Genomic DNA, 13,254 nt, shown 5'->3' with positions numbered 1-13,254 from the left:
GCTGTTACAGACGCTGTAATGGCAGAGACTCTGCATGGCACAGGCACAGTCTTTGATCAGTTATAACCCAATGCATAGCCCATGTCAGACAGATTTGGAAATGTCCATTTTGTTAGCTGATCCTGCTTTAAGCCATCCCCCTCTTACTAAAAAAAACGACTTAAAAAAAACGTGAGTCAATTCAGATTCTTAGAATCTGAATTAAATTCTTAGCCTTACATCGACACCTGTTAGGCTTCTAGGAATTTGCAATTGACAAACAATGTTCTTCATCTTACAAAGAAGCCTTTGCAAAAAGATAGATAGATAGATAGATAGATAGATAGATATAAATGTATTAAGTATATGTTTTTCCTCATCAATCTACACACAATGTCCTATAAGCAAAGCAAAAACAGAAATACCTTATTTACATAAATATTCAGACCCTTTGCTATCAGACTCGAAATTGAGCTCAGGTGCATCATGGTTCCATTGATCATCTTTGAGATGTTTCTACAACTTGATTAGTGTCCACCTATGGTACATTTAATTGATTGGACATGATTTGGAAAGGCACAAATCTGTCTATATAATGTCCCACAGTTGAAAGTGCATTTCAGAGCAAAAATCAAGCCATGGGGTCAAAGGAATTGTATGTAGATAGATGAGGGGGGGGAAACTATTTAATACATTTTAGAATAAGGCTGTAAGGTAAAAAAACATGTGGAAAAAGTCAAGGGGTCTGAATACTTTCCGAAGGCACTGTATCTCGCTCGCTCTCTGTCTCGCCCACTCGCCTATGTCCCCAGACAGTGCTTCAAATGAAGCTATATTTCAATATGTTTTGCTTTATTGTTTTTCATTGCACCGGTTTTCTGTTATTTTTTTCTAATTCCTACCACCAACTAAGGGAGACAAAATTCCTACCCCCCCCTCTAACCTTCTCTACCAGGATAGGGGTTACAGCTTGCCCTTATATGTCCAGAATGCTCGGCAAGCACAGGAAGAAACAGTTTATATGAATCTGTGTTATTGTTTCAGGCTCTTGTTGTCAACACCTTTTAAGGTATGTAGTAAAGTAGTTCCCCAAGCAACAAAGCGACAGCCCAATCAAGGGCTTTCCCGGAATTGCATTTTTTTTGTGCTTTAGAACCAGAAACAAAATAGGAAATATAGTCAAACATGAAAGAATTCATTGTCAAATGCATTATGAAAAATGTGCATAAATCAAAAAGCTAAGTATTTTAGAGTGTTCTTTAAATTGTACTCTTTAACTATGTCTTGTTTTATTTGGTAAGATTCTTGACCTTTGCCCTTGATTATATAACCACAATGTTACTGTACGGAGGGGATGTTTCACCCAACCGGTCTCTAATCCTGTACATACAGTATCAGAATGACAACCATAACACACTACAATAACCAAAACCTTCCAAATTAAAGTTTTGATAAAGCCCCTATCATTTACATGGGCATAGTAGTGGACACTGACAGATTGGGTGAACAAGGGGAAGTGTCCATTAGCTAGCAGAGCCTTGCCAACTGGACAGACTGAATGGCTTCCGCTCATTGGCGAACCTGTTTAGTAATGTTCTCACTTTTCCTCAACCGCCCCCCTCTTCCGTTCCTCTCACAATGCCTGGAAGTATCTTAGACCCAGGCTACATCTTTTTCTCTGTTTTCTTAAATGTTGTTTATCTTTCATCTTTTTTTTTCCTTTTTTATAAGACACAATTGATCTTGCCTCCATCAAAACAAATACAAGCACAAGGACACACACACGCACTCAACACCCCGGGCAAAACACTCTGCTTCCGACTCGCATTTACACTATGGGTTTATACCCAAACATGGCCATATTGGTTGATTTGTCGTTGTTTGCAGCTTGTACACATATTTCAATTCTTACACAAAAAAAAATTCACTGACAGAAAAATGGGATTAACATTGGTCTCCTTTTAAAGGGAAGTATTTTTCTTCTATTTGATTTGGGTTGGCTTCAACAGTCCATGAATTTGTTGTTTCATGCATAATAACTTTAACACCCTATTACAGAGATTAAATAATACGAATCAGGGAGTATTATCTGCATCATCTTGACAGATTCAACACTTGTTTTCCTTAAATGGTGGAAAACCTACCCTCTCTCACTGCTTATTAAACCACAAAACGATAAAAAAGAAAAACACATTCAACAGAAACTGAAATCTCAGGTTTGCAGTTTGCATCATCCCTATGGACTGTCTGCTGTTTCTGCAAGGGCGGGCCTCTCTCTCTCTCTTGACTCTTATCTCCTTCTGGTCTTGACCAACCGACAGATGCCTTGAAACTCGCTCAAGGTCCTCCGGTTCTGTCAGAATTATTTGATCTGAAGGAAATGCAAGTTCATGGTGCACTGAAGCAGCCCGTCTATTAGGTCTGTGTGTTGTAATGTCATGCACCTCTTTGTGAACCAAGGCTGTGCTTAAGATGGTCACTTTTCCACTTGTTTTTAAGTTAATGCTGACCTTTGACACTTTGTCCCCCCCCCTTCCTCATCCCCTCCCCATGTCTCCTGCTCCACTTATTATTGACGGATGTCCTGCGCAGGCGTTTTCCTCCTCTTCTTGGTGCGCCTCGCAGGATGCATTCATATATGGTGTGTGTGTGCGTGTGTGTGTGTGTGTGTTCGGCAGTTCCTGCGCATCTGTCCTCTGCTTTTCTAATAGTCTTGGCGGTTGTTGTTTTGCAAGCCAGGGAGAGAGTATCTCCCATATCGCCCCCCTGCCTCCCTCCTCCCCACACTCTCCCGTTTCCTTCCTCTAAGTGCCCATAACACGTTGGCCTCTCCCCTCAGGCAGTAGGCCAGAGGCTTCCGGAAGACTTTACGGAGAGCTCATAACTTTACGTTCACCTGGATCTGTCACCTCAGAAATATACTCTTTATGACTGCATGACTAAGAGGTATACATCATGTCATTTGCGAGTCTCTGTCTGATTTTCACACAGATTTTGCTGTATGCTCACCCTAAGTTGCAGTGAGTTAAGTAAGGATACTATATGCGTCTGGTGTGAAAGAAAAGGTTCCAGCCTGATGTATGTGGAAGTGCAACGTTAAATCCATCAAGTCAATGGCTTCTGCTCTGTCTATACAATGTTACATTTCAAGAATGGTCCCTTCTCTGATATCTGAAGAGCCTCAGTTCCCGAGGGGCAGGTTGTGAGTTTGGAACAAGGTTTGTTTATCTAACATGTAGGTGTTCTTTAACTTCCTGGAGAGGGTTCATGGGGAGGAAGGCGTTGGTGGTGGAGGATGGAGGATGGTCTTCTCTGACCCTAAGGTTCAGCTCCTGGAGAGCCTCACCCTCAGCAACATAATCCCTATTCCCTTCGGATCCTCGTATATATTTGTTCTACTCACACCACTTTCCTGTCATTACTTTGTTTGCAGAGACTATGGGGTTAGAAAAACTAATAGTCCACTAAAAATACCCTGCCGGGTGGCCTTTTCCTGCAGGCAGCACAGCTTCCAGGGTACGTGTGGGCTGTTGAGGAAAGAGGACATGAGTGGAGCTGGTCTGCATGCGGCTTCCTGCTCTATGTTATAAAGACTCCCCTCCCTCCGGCTAACCTCCACAGTCTTTCTCAGACAACTGCGGTAGGTTATATCTTGGGATAGCTATATTGAGGTAGCTGACAGTTGAACTGAGGGTTGCGAGGTCAGCATTGTGCACATTGGTTCTCGTCCCTGCTGGTCGGGGTGAGTGGTTACCTAGATGTTTATTTAAGGGTTCGATCATGTTTCATGATGTTTGATAACATTTAGGGGTTGCCTGGATTGGTGTGATTGAAACCGGCGTCAGGGATGCTCGTTATACCACTTTTCTGTCTAAAAGTACATTCTATCAACATGGTTTCACCCGGAGGGCGAATTATGTTGTTGATAAGAATCTATTTTTGTGGCTATTTCTTTTTTTTGTTGGTATTTTTCATGATGTAATGAGATCCATGTCTTGTGCATGAAGTGTTTCATATTAAGTTGCATTATGTTTCAGTGTCGTCATGTTTTGCTTCCTGCAGGTACGAGTAGGGAGCTGGTCTCACCTAACAGAGGCGTCCAGGAGACTGCCCTCTATGTATTCTCTAGCTGGTGCCTTCCTCAACAAGGTAGGTCAATGTGAGAGAGCTGCACTTTTACTGGGACAGTACATTGTACATTTTAGAAACTTTAATATAATACATATTGCCATTGCAACTCTACCGTTATATATCTTTTTCCTTCCTCTCCCAAACAAAAGATGAGCAAGATCCAGGTGGTGGAGGGATACCAGGTTGGAGGAAGGCGTGCGGTGGTGGCGTCTGATGCGGTTGCTGCGGAGGGATATGTGAAGGAGTTTACGCGCCACTCCAACGACGTCCTGCTGAATCTGAATGAGCTGAGGCACCGGAACATTCTGACCGATGCCACCCTCATGGTGGGCGCTGCCCAACTGCAGGCTCACTGTGCTGTGCTCATTGCCTGCAGGTCAGCTCAGAGGATAATATGCATTGTAATCTTCTTGTTCTTGTTCTTCTTGTTCTTTTTCTTCTTGTTCTTGCACTAAATTGCACATTCTGTCCTCTCTCTCTCAGTGGGTTCTTCTACTCCCTGTACTGCCATCGTACCGTACAGAGTGGTGCTGGAGGCCAGGCCCTAACCCTGTCTCTCCCTGACTCCCTGGACCCCTCCAGCGTCTCTCTGCTTCTGGACTTCATGTACACCTCCCGGCTGCCCCTCACGTCACACACCGTCCCCGGGGTGCTCGCCGTCGCCACCTACCTGCAGATGGACCACGTGGCTGACACCTGCAGAGCGTTCATGTTACACATGTGAGCCCCTTTTTTCTATAAGTCTATGGGTGAGCCTTGGGGGGTGGGAGGTAAGAGAGTGATGATGCTAGCTAACAGGATAAACTCAAATCACCCATGGGGAAAGTTTACTGAAAATTGACTGAAATACCATGTCAGCTAGAGACTTTGGGGTAGACTTGAATAGGCAGTTAGCTGTAAGCGTTTTAAGCTTTAAATAGGCTTCTAAATCTGTCCTACAGGCGCCATGGCTGCTGGTCGAAACTATGTTAAAGAATCCTTTACCTATGGTCTATAGTTAATTGGTTTTGACTGGCGTTACCTGACTGTTCCTTTTGTTTCCCCACACAGTGAGAGGATGAGAGGGACGCCCCCTCAAGTGGAGCTGGACTCCACGGTGTCTGCAGTGTTTGAGGCACCCTCAGGGGGAGTTCCTCCCAGTCCCCCTATCAATGGAAGACCCTGCCCGTCTGTTCTCGCTGTCTCCACCCCCTCACAGCCCGCAGCGGAGGCTGAGGGCCATATTTTCCCTGACTCAGCCAGGTGAGAGAGAGAGAGAGAGAGAGAGAGAGAGAGAGAGAGAGAGAGAGAGAGAGAGAGAGAGTGTACATGTGTATGCTTATCTCTTTGTCAGTACTGTGTATGTGCCATTGTCTATGTTCAGTTTGCTCATTACATGAGTTCCTTTTTTTCTCCTGCAGGGTCCCCGGAGACATCCGGGCCTCTCTGCAGCCAGGGACTTTCCTCACCCGTAAGCCCAGGTCAAAGGAACTAAAGTTGGAGCCCGAATCCCCTCTCCCCACACCCTCTCCAGAAAGCCCATCCCGCTCCAGCTGCCAGCCCAACTCTCCTGCTGAGTCCAAAACCTGTAACATGGGTGAACCCAAGAACAGCCCTGATCCTAAGGCGTGCAACTGGAAGAAGTACAAGTACATCGTCCTCAATCCATTCTGTGCCATAACCACAGTGAAGGAGGAGGAGCCTGAGGAGGTCCAGCAGCAGCTAAGGCACACCCCCACCTCTGATAGGATGGAGGTGACATTGAAGCCAACTATAGAGGCGTGGCCAGGGGAAGGATCTGGCCAAAATGACAGGTGTGTTGTCAATATTTTGCAATACTGGTATTATAAAACCAACAAGTCATATTGACCAAATAAACTATCCAAGGAGATAGTTTAAATGGGCTAACTTGGCAATGATGTTGACAATATGACTATGTTCTGTCTTCCAGGCACGTCTCCTGCTATGATGTCCCTGGCCGTAGCCCTCCTCTGGTGCCCCTCACAGGGCTGTCAGCACACTCTGCGGACCACCCCATGGAGCATCCCACCCACAAGGAAGGGACAGGTACTACAGCAGTTACTACAACCTAAAACACTTATTTTCTCCAGCTAAACAGTGAGAGATCATACTTGTGTTGTATGCTTACAATGTACATACGTGTCACATGTATATATATGAGATACGTATTAGTATATATTTTCTGCCCCTCCCTGTCAGCCTCGCCTTGCTATCTGGCACCCCGCCCATTGGAGCCAGAGGCTGCCCATCACTGCCAGCACCCAATCAAGCGCAAGAATTACGGCTTGCCATTCCGTTACTCCGACAACCTGAGTGTGATAAAGGCTATCTGCACAGGTAAGGCAGGTAACCAATGACATCTGATGATGTGGTCATTTGACATACAAACCTCCATGACATGATGTTTGAGTGCCATTTATCATCAAAGTAACGAACGGAGGCATTGCAGCAGTTTGGACAGTTATGTATTATGACTGCAGTTGATTATCCCCATAGGTAGTTGATGTGTGTGTTTCATTGAACTTCTCTTTCCCTTCTTTTCCAGCCCCTGCTGCCGGCGACAAGCCGTACCGCTGCAACGTGTGTGGCGCCCAGTTCAACCGGCCCGCCAATTTGAAGACTCACTCCCGCATCCACTCTGGAGAGAAGCCCTACCACTGTGATACCTGCGGGACCCGATTCGTTCAGGTGAGGACCCACCACAGATGAGAGACAGGTGTTGAACAGAGGGTGTGTGTGTGTGTGTGTGTGTGTGTGGTTGATGTTATAGCCATGTTATGTTATACGTTATTTATCAATGTTCATTTGGCTGACCCGTGCACGTGTGTTAACCTACAGGTGGCCCACCTGCGAGCCCATGTTCTGATTCACACAGGGGAGAAGCCCTATCCCTGTCACACCTGTGGCACTCGCTTCCGTCACCTGCAGACCCTGAAGAGCCACCTGCGTATTCACACGGGCGAGAAGCCTTACACTGTGAGTACATCACTCACACCTTACAAGGAACTGCATTGTTGGTTAACGACTTGAGAGTAAGAATTTCCTGGTAAGGTCTACACCTGTGGTATTTCTGCGCATGTGACGAATACAATTTGATTTGATTTGACACACACATTCGTGTGCAGACAGACACACATATGCACGCAGGCGCGCCGCACACCTCTTGTGTTTGACCTCTTGCAATAAAAACAGTTGTTCCATGACGAAATAGATCATTTGTCTGTTTACAACCATCAACAACATTATGATGCCATGACATTGCCCCCTCCCCTCCCTCTCTCTCCCAGTGTGAGAAGTGTGACCTGCACGTCCGCCACAAGAGCCAGCTGCGTCTCCACCTGAGGCAGAAGCACGGCGCCGTCACCAACAACAAGATCAACTACAAGGTCCTGGCCGACCCCTACCAGTCCATCCTGCAGGCCTGTTAAATGTCTTCCTTTTGAACCCGGACCTTTAACCCCTAACCCCATTATAACACCTAAACATATAGTTGGAAGTACATGGGTCCTGTATGTGATTAGCCAATCAAGCCATGATGTTCTAATATGATTTGGGGAAAGACAGCAGGACCAGAGATCTGAGCTGATATGTAGATAGCATGCTGATGCCTGTCCTCTACATGCTGTCAGTGAGGCACATATGAGTTAGGTCAGTATGACCTGGATCTTGTCAAGAGTTACTGGGAGTAGTATGGAATGTTTTTGTAGCCCATCAGTTTGAGAGAGAGAGAGAGAGAGAGAGAGAGAGAGAGAGAGAGAGATTTGACAGTTAAGAACATGAAATTAGGATTTGACTGTATTAGAGTGATAGAGAGAATGATGTAGTAAATTGCTATGAGCTTGGGAGCTGTAGAAATGGATAGAGCACGTGAAAGAAAGTTGTATTTATTTTCCAGTCTCACAGGTATTTTTAGGGACTGGGACACATTGGGGATCGTTGAGTATTTGGAAGGGATACTACAAAGATGTCATTGCATAACAATATAGACAAAGATAGGTCAAAGATCATGATGCCCTCAGCACTAACGTGTGAATAGACTACCCCGACTGTGACAGCTTTAAATAGCTTTTTAAACTAATGTTTATTTTTTACATACTTGGGGCTTTTGTATAATGATGTGTCATATTTGATCAGATATTTGCCCGTTACATCCCTGCCGTGTTTTTCTAAAGCTTTTTATTTAAATGTAAGATTATAACTTGTCATCCGTGATTAATTATAATTTTATTTCGGAGTCCAAGCAGGCACAGGACTTCCGTCTCTTGTATATGAAGGAATATGGGCTCTCAGAGCATAAAAGCTAGATAATGCTACTGTAAAAAATGGATGAGAGATGATATTGATATCTGAAATTGTATGGTGTTCTTTTGCTGGACAAAGACCAGGACTGTTTTATACCAATGAAATGAAACTGATTGCCATTAACTACAAATGAGTTGTATCTTTTTAAGTTGTACTGTATGTGTTGAACGTGTGAGGACTAAATATCATACCCCCTGGAGATGGCTTGTGCCTCGGTTCCTGTACCACCGTTAAGGAAACAACGATATGGTACTACTGTATTTATCTGAAAAGATTCAGACATGAGATATGGATGCAATCTAAATATTCATATCATTTTGGACTCAGCATTCTACCCGCCATACTAATATTGAGTGATTTAGGATTTAGGGATGTAGGACTTTCCAAATCTACACATACACCGTTTGTTTACTATCGTTGTGGGGAACAAACAATTGATTCCCATTTAAAAATCTTATTTTCCCGAACCCTTAGCCTAACCCTTACCCTAAACCCCTACCCCTAAACCCCTAACCCTAAACCCCTAACCCTAATTGTAACCGTAAACCTAACCCCGAAGTCTCTAGTAATACTATTCCTTGTGGGGCCCGGCAAAATGTTTTACTATCCTTGCAAGGACTACTGGTCCCCACAAGGATAGCAAAACCAAAAACACACATCTCCTCCCTAGACTTTCTTCCTCCCATTAACTCACCCTTCAAACCCCCATGACTCACTTCTTGTGCAGAGGAGCTAACAATGACGCAAACCGCTCTCTGGGTCTGGCTGTTGTTGAGGGAAGGAACAATAGATAGAGACCTGGGCACCTGTTTCCGGCAGGGCTGTAATGCGGAGTGCACTATGTGATAGCATACTGCTTCCTGTGGTGAAGGGGGCAGTGGCCCCTGCTGAACACTCCAACCGTCTGTCACCCTCAGTTCCTGCTCTTCCTATACAGTGCACTAACTTTGGCCAAGCCCTAGTCTGACCAGAGCCCTTGTCAAAAGTAGTGCACTATAGGGGATTGAGTGCTATTTCGGGTGCAACCTGTGTGAATACTATCTGTCTAATCCTTGTTTCCACCTTCCTTGATTCCACTCAAAGCTCATTGGAGGACGAGGTCTGAGGGAGGGACCTTGTGTAACGGATGTGAAACGGCTAGCTTAGTTAGCGGTGCGCGCTAAATAGCGTTTCAATCGGTGACGTCACTTGCTCTGAGACCTTGAAGTAGTGGTTCCCCTTGCTGTGCAAGGCCCGCGGCTTTTGTGGAGCGATGGGTAACGATGCTTCGTGGGTGACTGTTGTTGATGTGTGCAGAGGGTCCCTGGTTCGCGCCCGGGTATGGGCGAGGGGGCGGTCTAAAGTTATACTGTTACACTTGGATCCACTCCTCCAATGCGCTCCTTTGAGAGTCATTGAGGAAACATGGATGGAGGATGCATTACGTTTGCAGACACAGCCATTGTCTGTGAGGGAACAGCAGCGAGGAGAAGAGGCATTTGGAGAAATGTTGGAAACGAGAGGGGACTTTCCAACCCCTTCCCCCAGCCTTTCCATCAACGAGATAGTCACTGACATGACATGGCCGACCGTCTGTAAATCAACAGACATTTAATCTGCTGACCCATATTAGTTCTTGACACTGGCAGCATCCTCACACATGTCAATGCTTGTATCACACGTTACAGGCTATCTATCAATAGATCATTCATTCTATGCTCCATAACCAGCGCGGACTATTCTGCTCACTTTGGCACATTTTTCAGATGTAAGTGATATATTTTAAAAGCTCTAAGTACAAAACTCTAAACCGATAACACTACCCACTGTGCAAGAACTGCGTGAATCAACGTTGAAAACTGACTGGATTTGCAAGAAGTCATCAACTTAAGGGAATTTTGTATTTTTTTCCCCACCAACTTTTAAACTTAATCCAATGACATGGTGACATGTATTTCTTGTTGATTAAATGTTGAATTCACATTGACATCTCAACCAAATATATATATAAATCACAACTAGATGTTGAACTGACGTCTGTGCCCAGTGGTTAGTAATGTCCCCTATCTTATGTGCAGAACCCTTGGTTGTGCATTCATTGGGGTTTCACACAGCTTTCACCCCTGAGACATTCATACAAAAGTTTTCTGTGAAATACCATGAGCATGGGCCTCCCGAGTGGCGCAGTTGTCTAAGGCACTGCATCGCTGTGCTCTAGAGATCTGTGTTTGAGTCCTGGCTCTGTTGCAGCCAGTCGTGACTGGGAGACCCATGGGGTGGCGCACAATTGGCCCAGCGTTGTTCGGGTTAGGTGATGGTTTGGCCGGCAGGGATGTCCTTGTCCCATCACGCACTAGTGACTCCCGGTGCAGTGCACGCTGGCAAGGTCGTCAGGTGTACGTTGTTTCCTCCGACACATTGGTGCTGTTGGCTTCCGGGTTAAGTGGGCATTGTGTCAAGAAGCAGTGCGGGTTTGGTACCTTCCTCTCTCCCGAGTCTGTATGGGAGCTGCAGCGATGAGACAAGACTGTAACTACCAATTGGGGAGAAAAGGGAGTAAAAAATAAATAAATAGCATGAGCACATTTTGTTTAGTCACCAATAAATAATGTACTGTAATTATAGGCTCACCATTTAGTCATTTTAACTACCATTTAATCCCATAGCAAAAAAATACAAGACATACATGTAGTGCTGAATAGAAAGAATATAAAATTGTCAATATAATTGTACATACAGTATTTGACTAGAACCTGACATTTTATCCAATGGCAGGATGTGTGCATGTTGAGAAATATGTCAGTCTTACAGTTTCATTATCCTTATACAGTACATATGTAGGACAAATATTGTACAAATATTTGACTTGTCAACTGATACAGTATCGCCTGCCTCTCTGCTTGAAATTCAACAGCTTACAGTGCATGATATTCATATAATATGACTGGTCGGTAGGGTAACCTCCAGGATACCGCTTTTTCCGCGGTCCAGTGCTGTATGCCAGCCAGTTACCAGAAACGCATCTTACCACCGAGTTCCACAGTCTTCACGGGTGTTAAAAGTGTTGTCTCCTATTTGTGAGTTCGATGAAAAGTGTTCCTTCTCCACACACGGTTGTCAAGAGTGGTGGAAATGGAAGAAGAGACAATCTCTCCCAGTCCATAAGGTGGCATCCCGCCCTTTCAGATGGCACGGGTGTCTCGCTGTCTGCTCCGACCAATTACACGTCTGAGCAGTGTCACCCTGGATCATGCCAACTGTGATGTCAGGATACAGGCTACAATTTGTTGTGTCCCCTAATGCTTCTGCAGCGTCATCGCGCTGACGATTCCCAAGGCCTCAGTGGCCATTTTGAGGGAGGAATATCCTCCCGTATCCAGAAGCAGGCAATCCGAGTGGTTCCCGTGTCGAAATCCAGGACTGTTGGATCTTCAGCTTTGCCTCCCATTCTAGCAAGCACCTCAGTCTATAAACTCAGAATGCTCAAAGAACCGCTGGTGGCTGTGGAGTCGAGTGGGGCAAGCAGTGTTACACACATCCATACTACTGTCCCATATTCAGACTCTAGGCCTCATAAGAAACCAGAAAAAGAGCTGTCTAACTCCATCTCAGCGCATTCCGTTTCCGGGTCTTGAGCTAGACTCACTCACGTATCATGCTTTTCTATCCCCACGGAGGGTGTCCGGGTTTGGGCCCTGCCAAATTTTGATTGGGTCACACAGTGCGTTTTTTGCCAGTGCCTATGCCTACTGGGGATGATGGATTCTGTGAAGGAAGTCGTTCCCGTGGGGCTATTGTTGATATGGCCCTTCCATCGCTGTGCTAGCAAATCACCTGGACGCATCTCACAGTCTAAGTCGGTCACTTTGGGTGTCCCTGTCAGGCCTACGGGCTATGGCCCAGTGGTGGGACCCTCTGCTATTATCAGGGGGCTCCCATGGGCTGAGTTGTATCCTGCAAGATGATCACGACAGACACATCCTTCCGGAGGGTGGGGTGCGCTGTACAAAGTAACTCAATTTGGGTGGTTTGACACTGGTGAAGAGCGCACTGTATTTCAATTACCCGGAGTATCTGGTGCTCAGGCGCTTCCCCCTGTTTTCGTCAGGCCGGCTTGTGATGGTCAGAACCAACAATGTGTCAGTGGTGGTGGGTATCAACAGATGGGGACAGACTATCTCTATCCCGCCCAACATTGACTCGCTCCCTATCGCTGGGCAGCAGTGCACACATGCTTTCGCTTTGGGCAACGCATGTCTCCGGTTGCCTCAACTTGAATGCAGATGTTTTATCCAGGTGGGACCCTCTCTCTCAGGAGTGGAAGCTCTCCCAGGTGACATTTTCGGCAGGTCCAAAGTAGATCTTTATGCGTCACAAGAAAATGTGCAGTCTAGTTTTCTCGATGAGGAACCCGAGTGGCCCGTTGGGAACGGATGCACTGGCGATTCTTGTGGTTCACCATTGGCCCAGGCAGCCTTGGTTCACGCAGGTCATTTATGTTGGGACTCCCGTTGCACAGGGATCTGTTGTCCCTGGAACACGGCATGTTTGGCAAGCGAGGCCAGAGATTTGATTCCTTTGGGCCTGGCCTCTAAGAGGGCCAAACTGATGGCTAGAGATGTACCTCTGAATGTTATTGCTACCATTCAGTCTGCAAGGGCACCCTCCACGAGAGGGCTGTATTCGTATAAGTGGCAAGCGTTTGAGCTCTGGTGCCAAGATAAAGGACTTGTTCCTTATCAGTGCTCTGTGCATTCTTCACTTTAAAAGTGTACATGGCCACATCTCAGCGAGTCATGTGGAAATTGATTGAACCTTACCGGGGGCTCACCCGCTGGTGGTGTGGTTCCTGAAATGTCTACG

At 45.8% G+C, this 13,254-nt stretch overlaps 1 protein-coding gene across 3 annotated transcripts; it reads left to right on the top strand.

The window, feature by feature from the left end:
- Positions 1-3,444: 3,444 nt before the first annotated feature.
- bcl6b (BCL6B transcription repressor) lies at positions 3,445-8,611 on the top strand. 3 transcript variants are annotated; one of them, XM_065021890.1, is made up of 11 exons: positions 3,445-3,619; positions 4,042-4,128; positions 4,260-4,486; positions 4,594-4,830; positions 5,161-5,352; positions 5,511-5,903; positions 6,041-6,156; positions 6,310-6,456; positions 6,656-6,798; positions 6,949-7,086; positions 7,398-8,611. In XM_065021890.1, exons 2-11 carry the CDS (start codon positions 4,096-4,098, stop codon positions 7,536-7,538), a joined length of 1,767 nt encoding a protein of 588 aa, XP_064877962.1. In that variant the 5' UTR covers positions 3,445-3,619; positions 4,042-4,095; the 3' UTR covers positions 7,539-8,611. The 3 variants fall into 3 exon arrangements, with proteins under 3 accessions (XP_064877962.1, XP_064877961.1, XP_029523189.2); XM_065021889.1 differs by having other exon boundaries at positions 3,445-3,721; XM_029667329.2 differs by having other exon boundaries at positions 3,448-3,721; positions 6,310-6,447.
- The last annotated feature ends 4,643 nt before the right edge of the window (positions 8,612-13,254 follow it).

Source organism: Oncorhynchus nerka, linkage group LG8 (genome assembly GCF_034236695.1).
Source record: "Oncorhynchus nerka isolate Pitt River linkage group LG8, Oner_Uvic_2.0, whole genome shotgun sequence".
Lineage (NCBI taxonomy): Eukaryota > Metazoa > Chordata > Actinopteri > Salmoniformes > Salmonidae > Oncorhynchus > Oncorhynchus nerka.
The sequence above is the reverse complement of the archived record's forward strand: the minus strand, read 5'-3'. Positions and strand labels throughout refer to the sequence as shown.

Coding starts and splice junctions, on each gene's coding strand:
- bcl6b (XM_065021890.1), top strand. CDS start 4,096: ATGTATTCTCTAGCTGGTGCCTTCCTCAACAAG. Junction 4,831..5,160: donor AGAGCGTTCATGTTACACAT/GTGAGCCCCTTT, acceptor TTCCCCACACAG/TGAGAGGATGAGAGGGACGC. Junction 5,353..5,510: donor ATTTTCCCTGACTCAGCCAG/GTGAGAGAGAGA, acceptor TTTCTCCTGCAG/GGTCCCCGGAGACATCCGGG.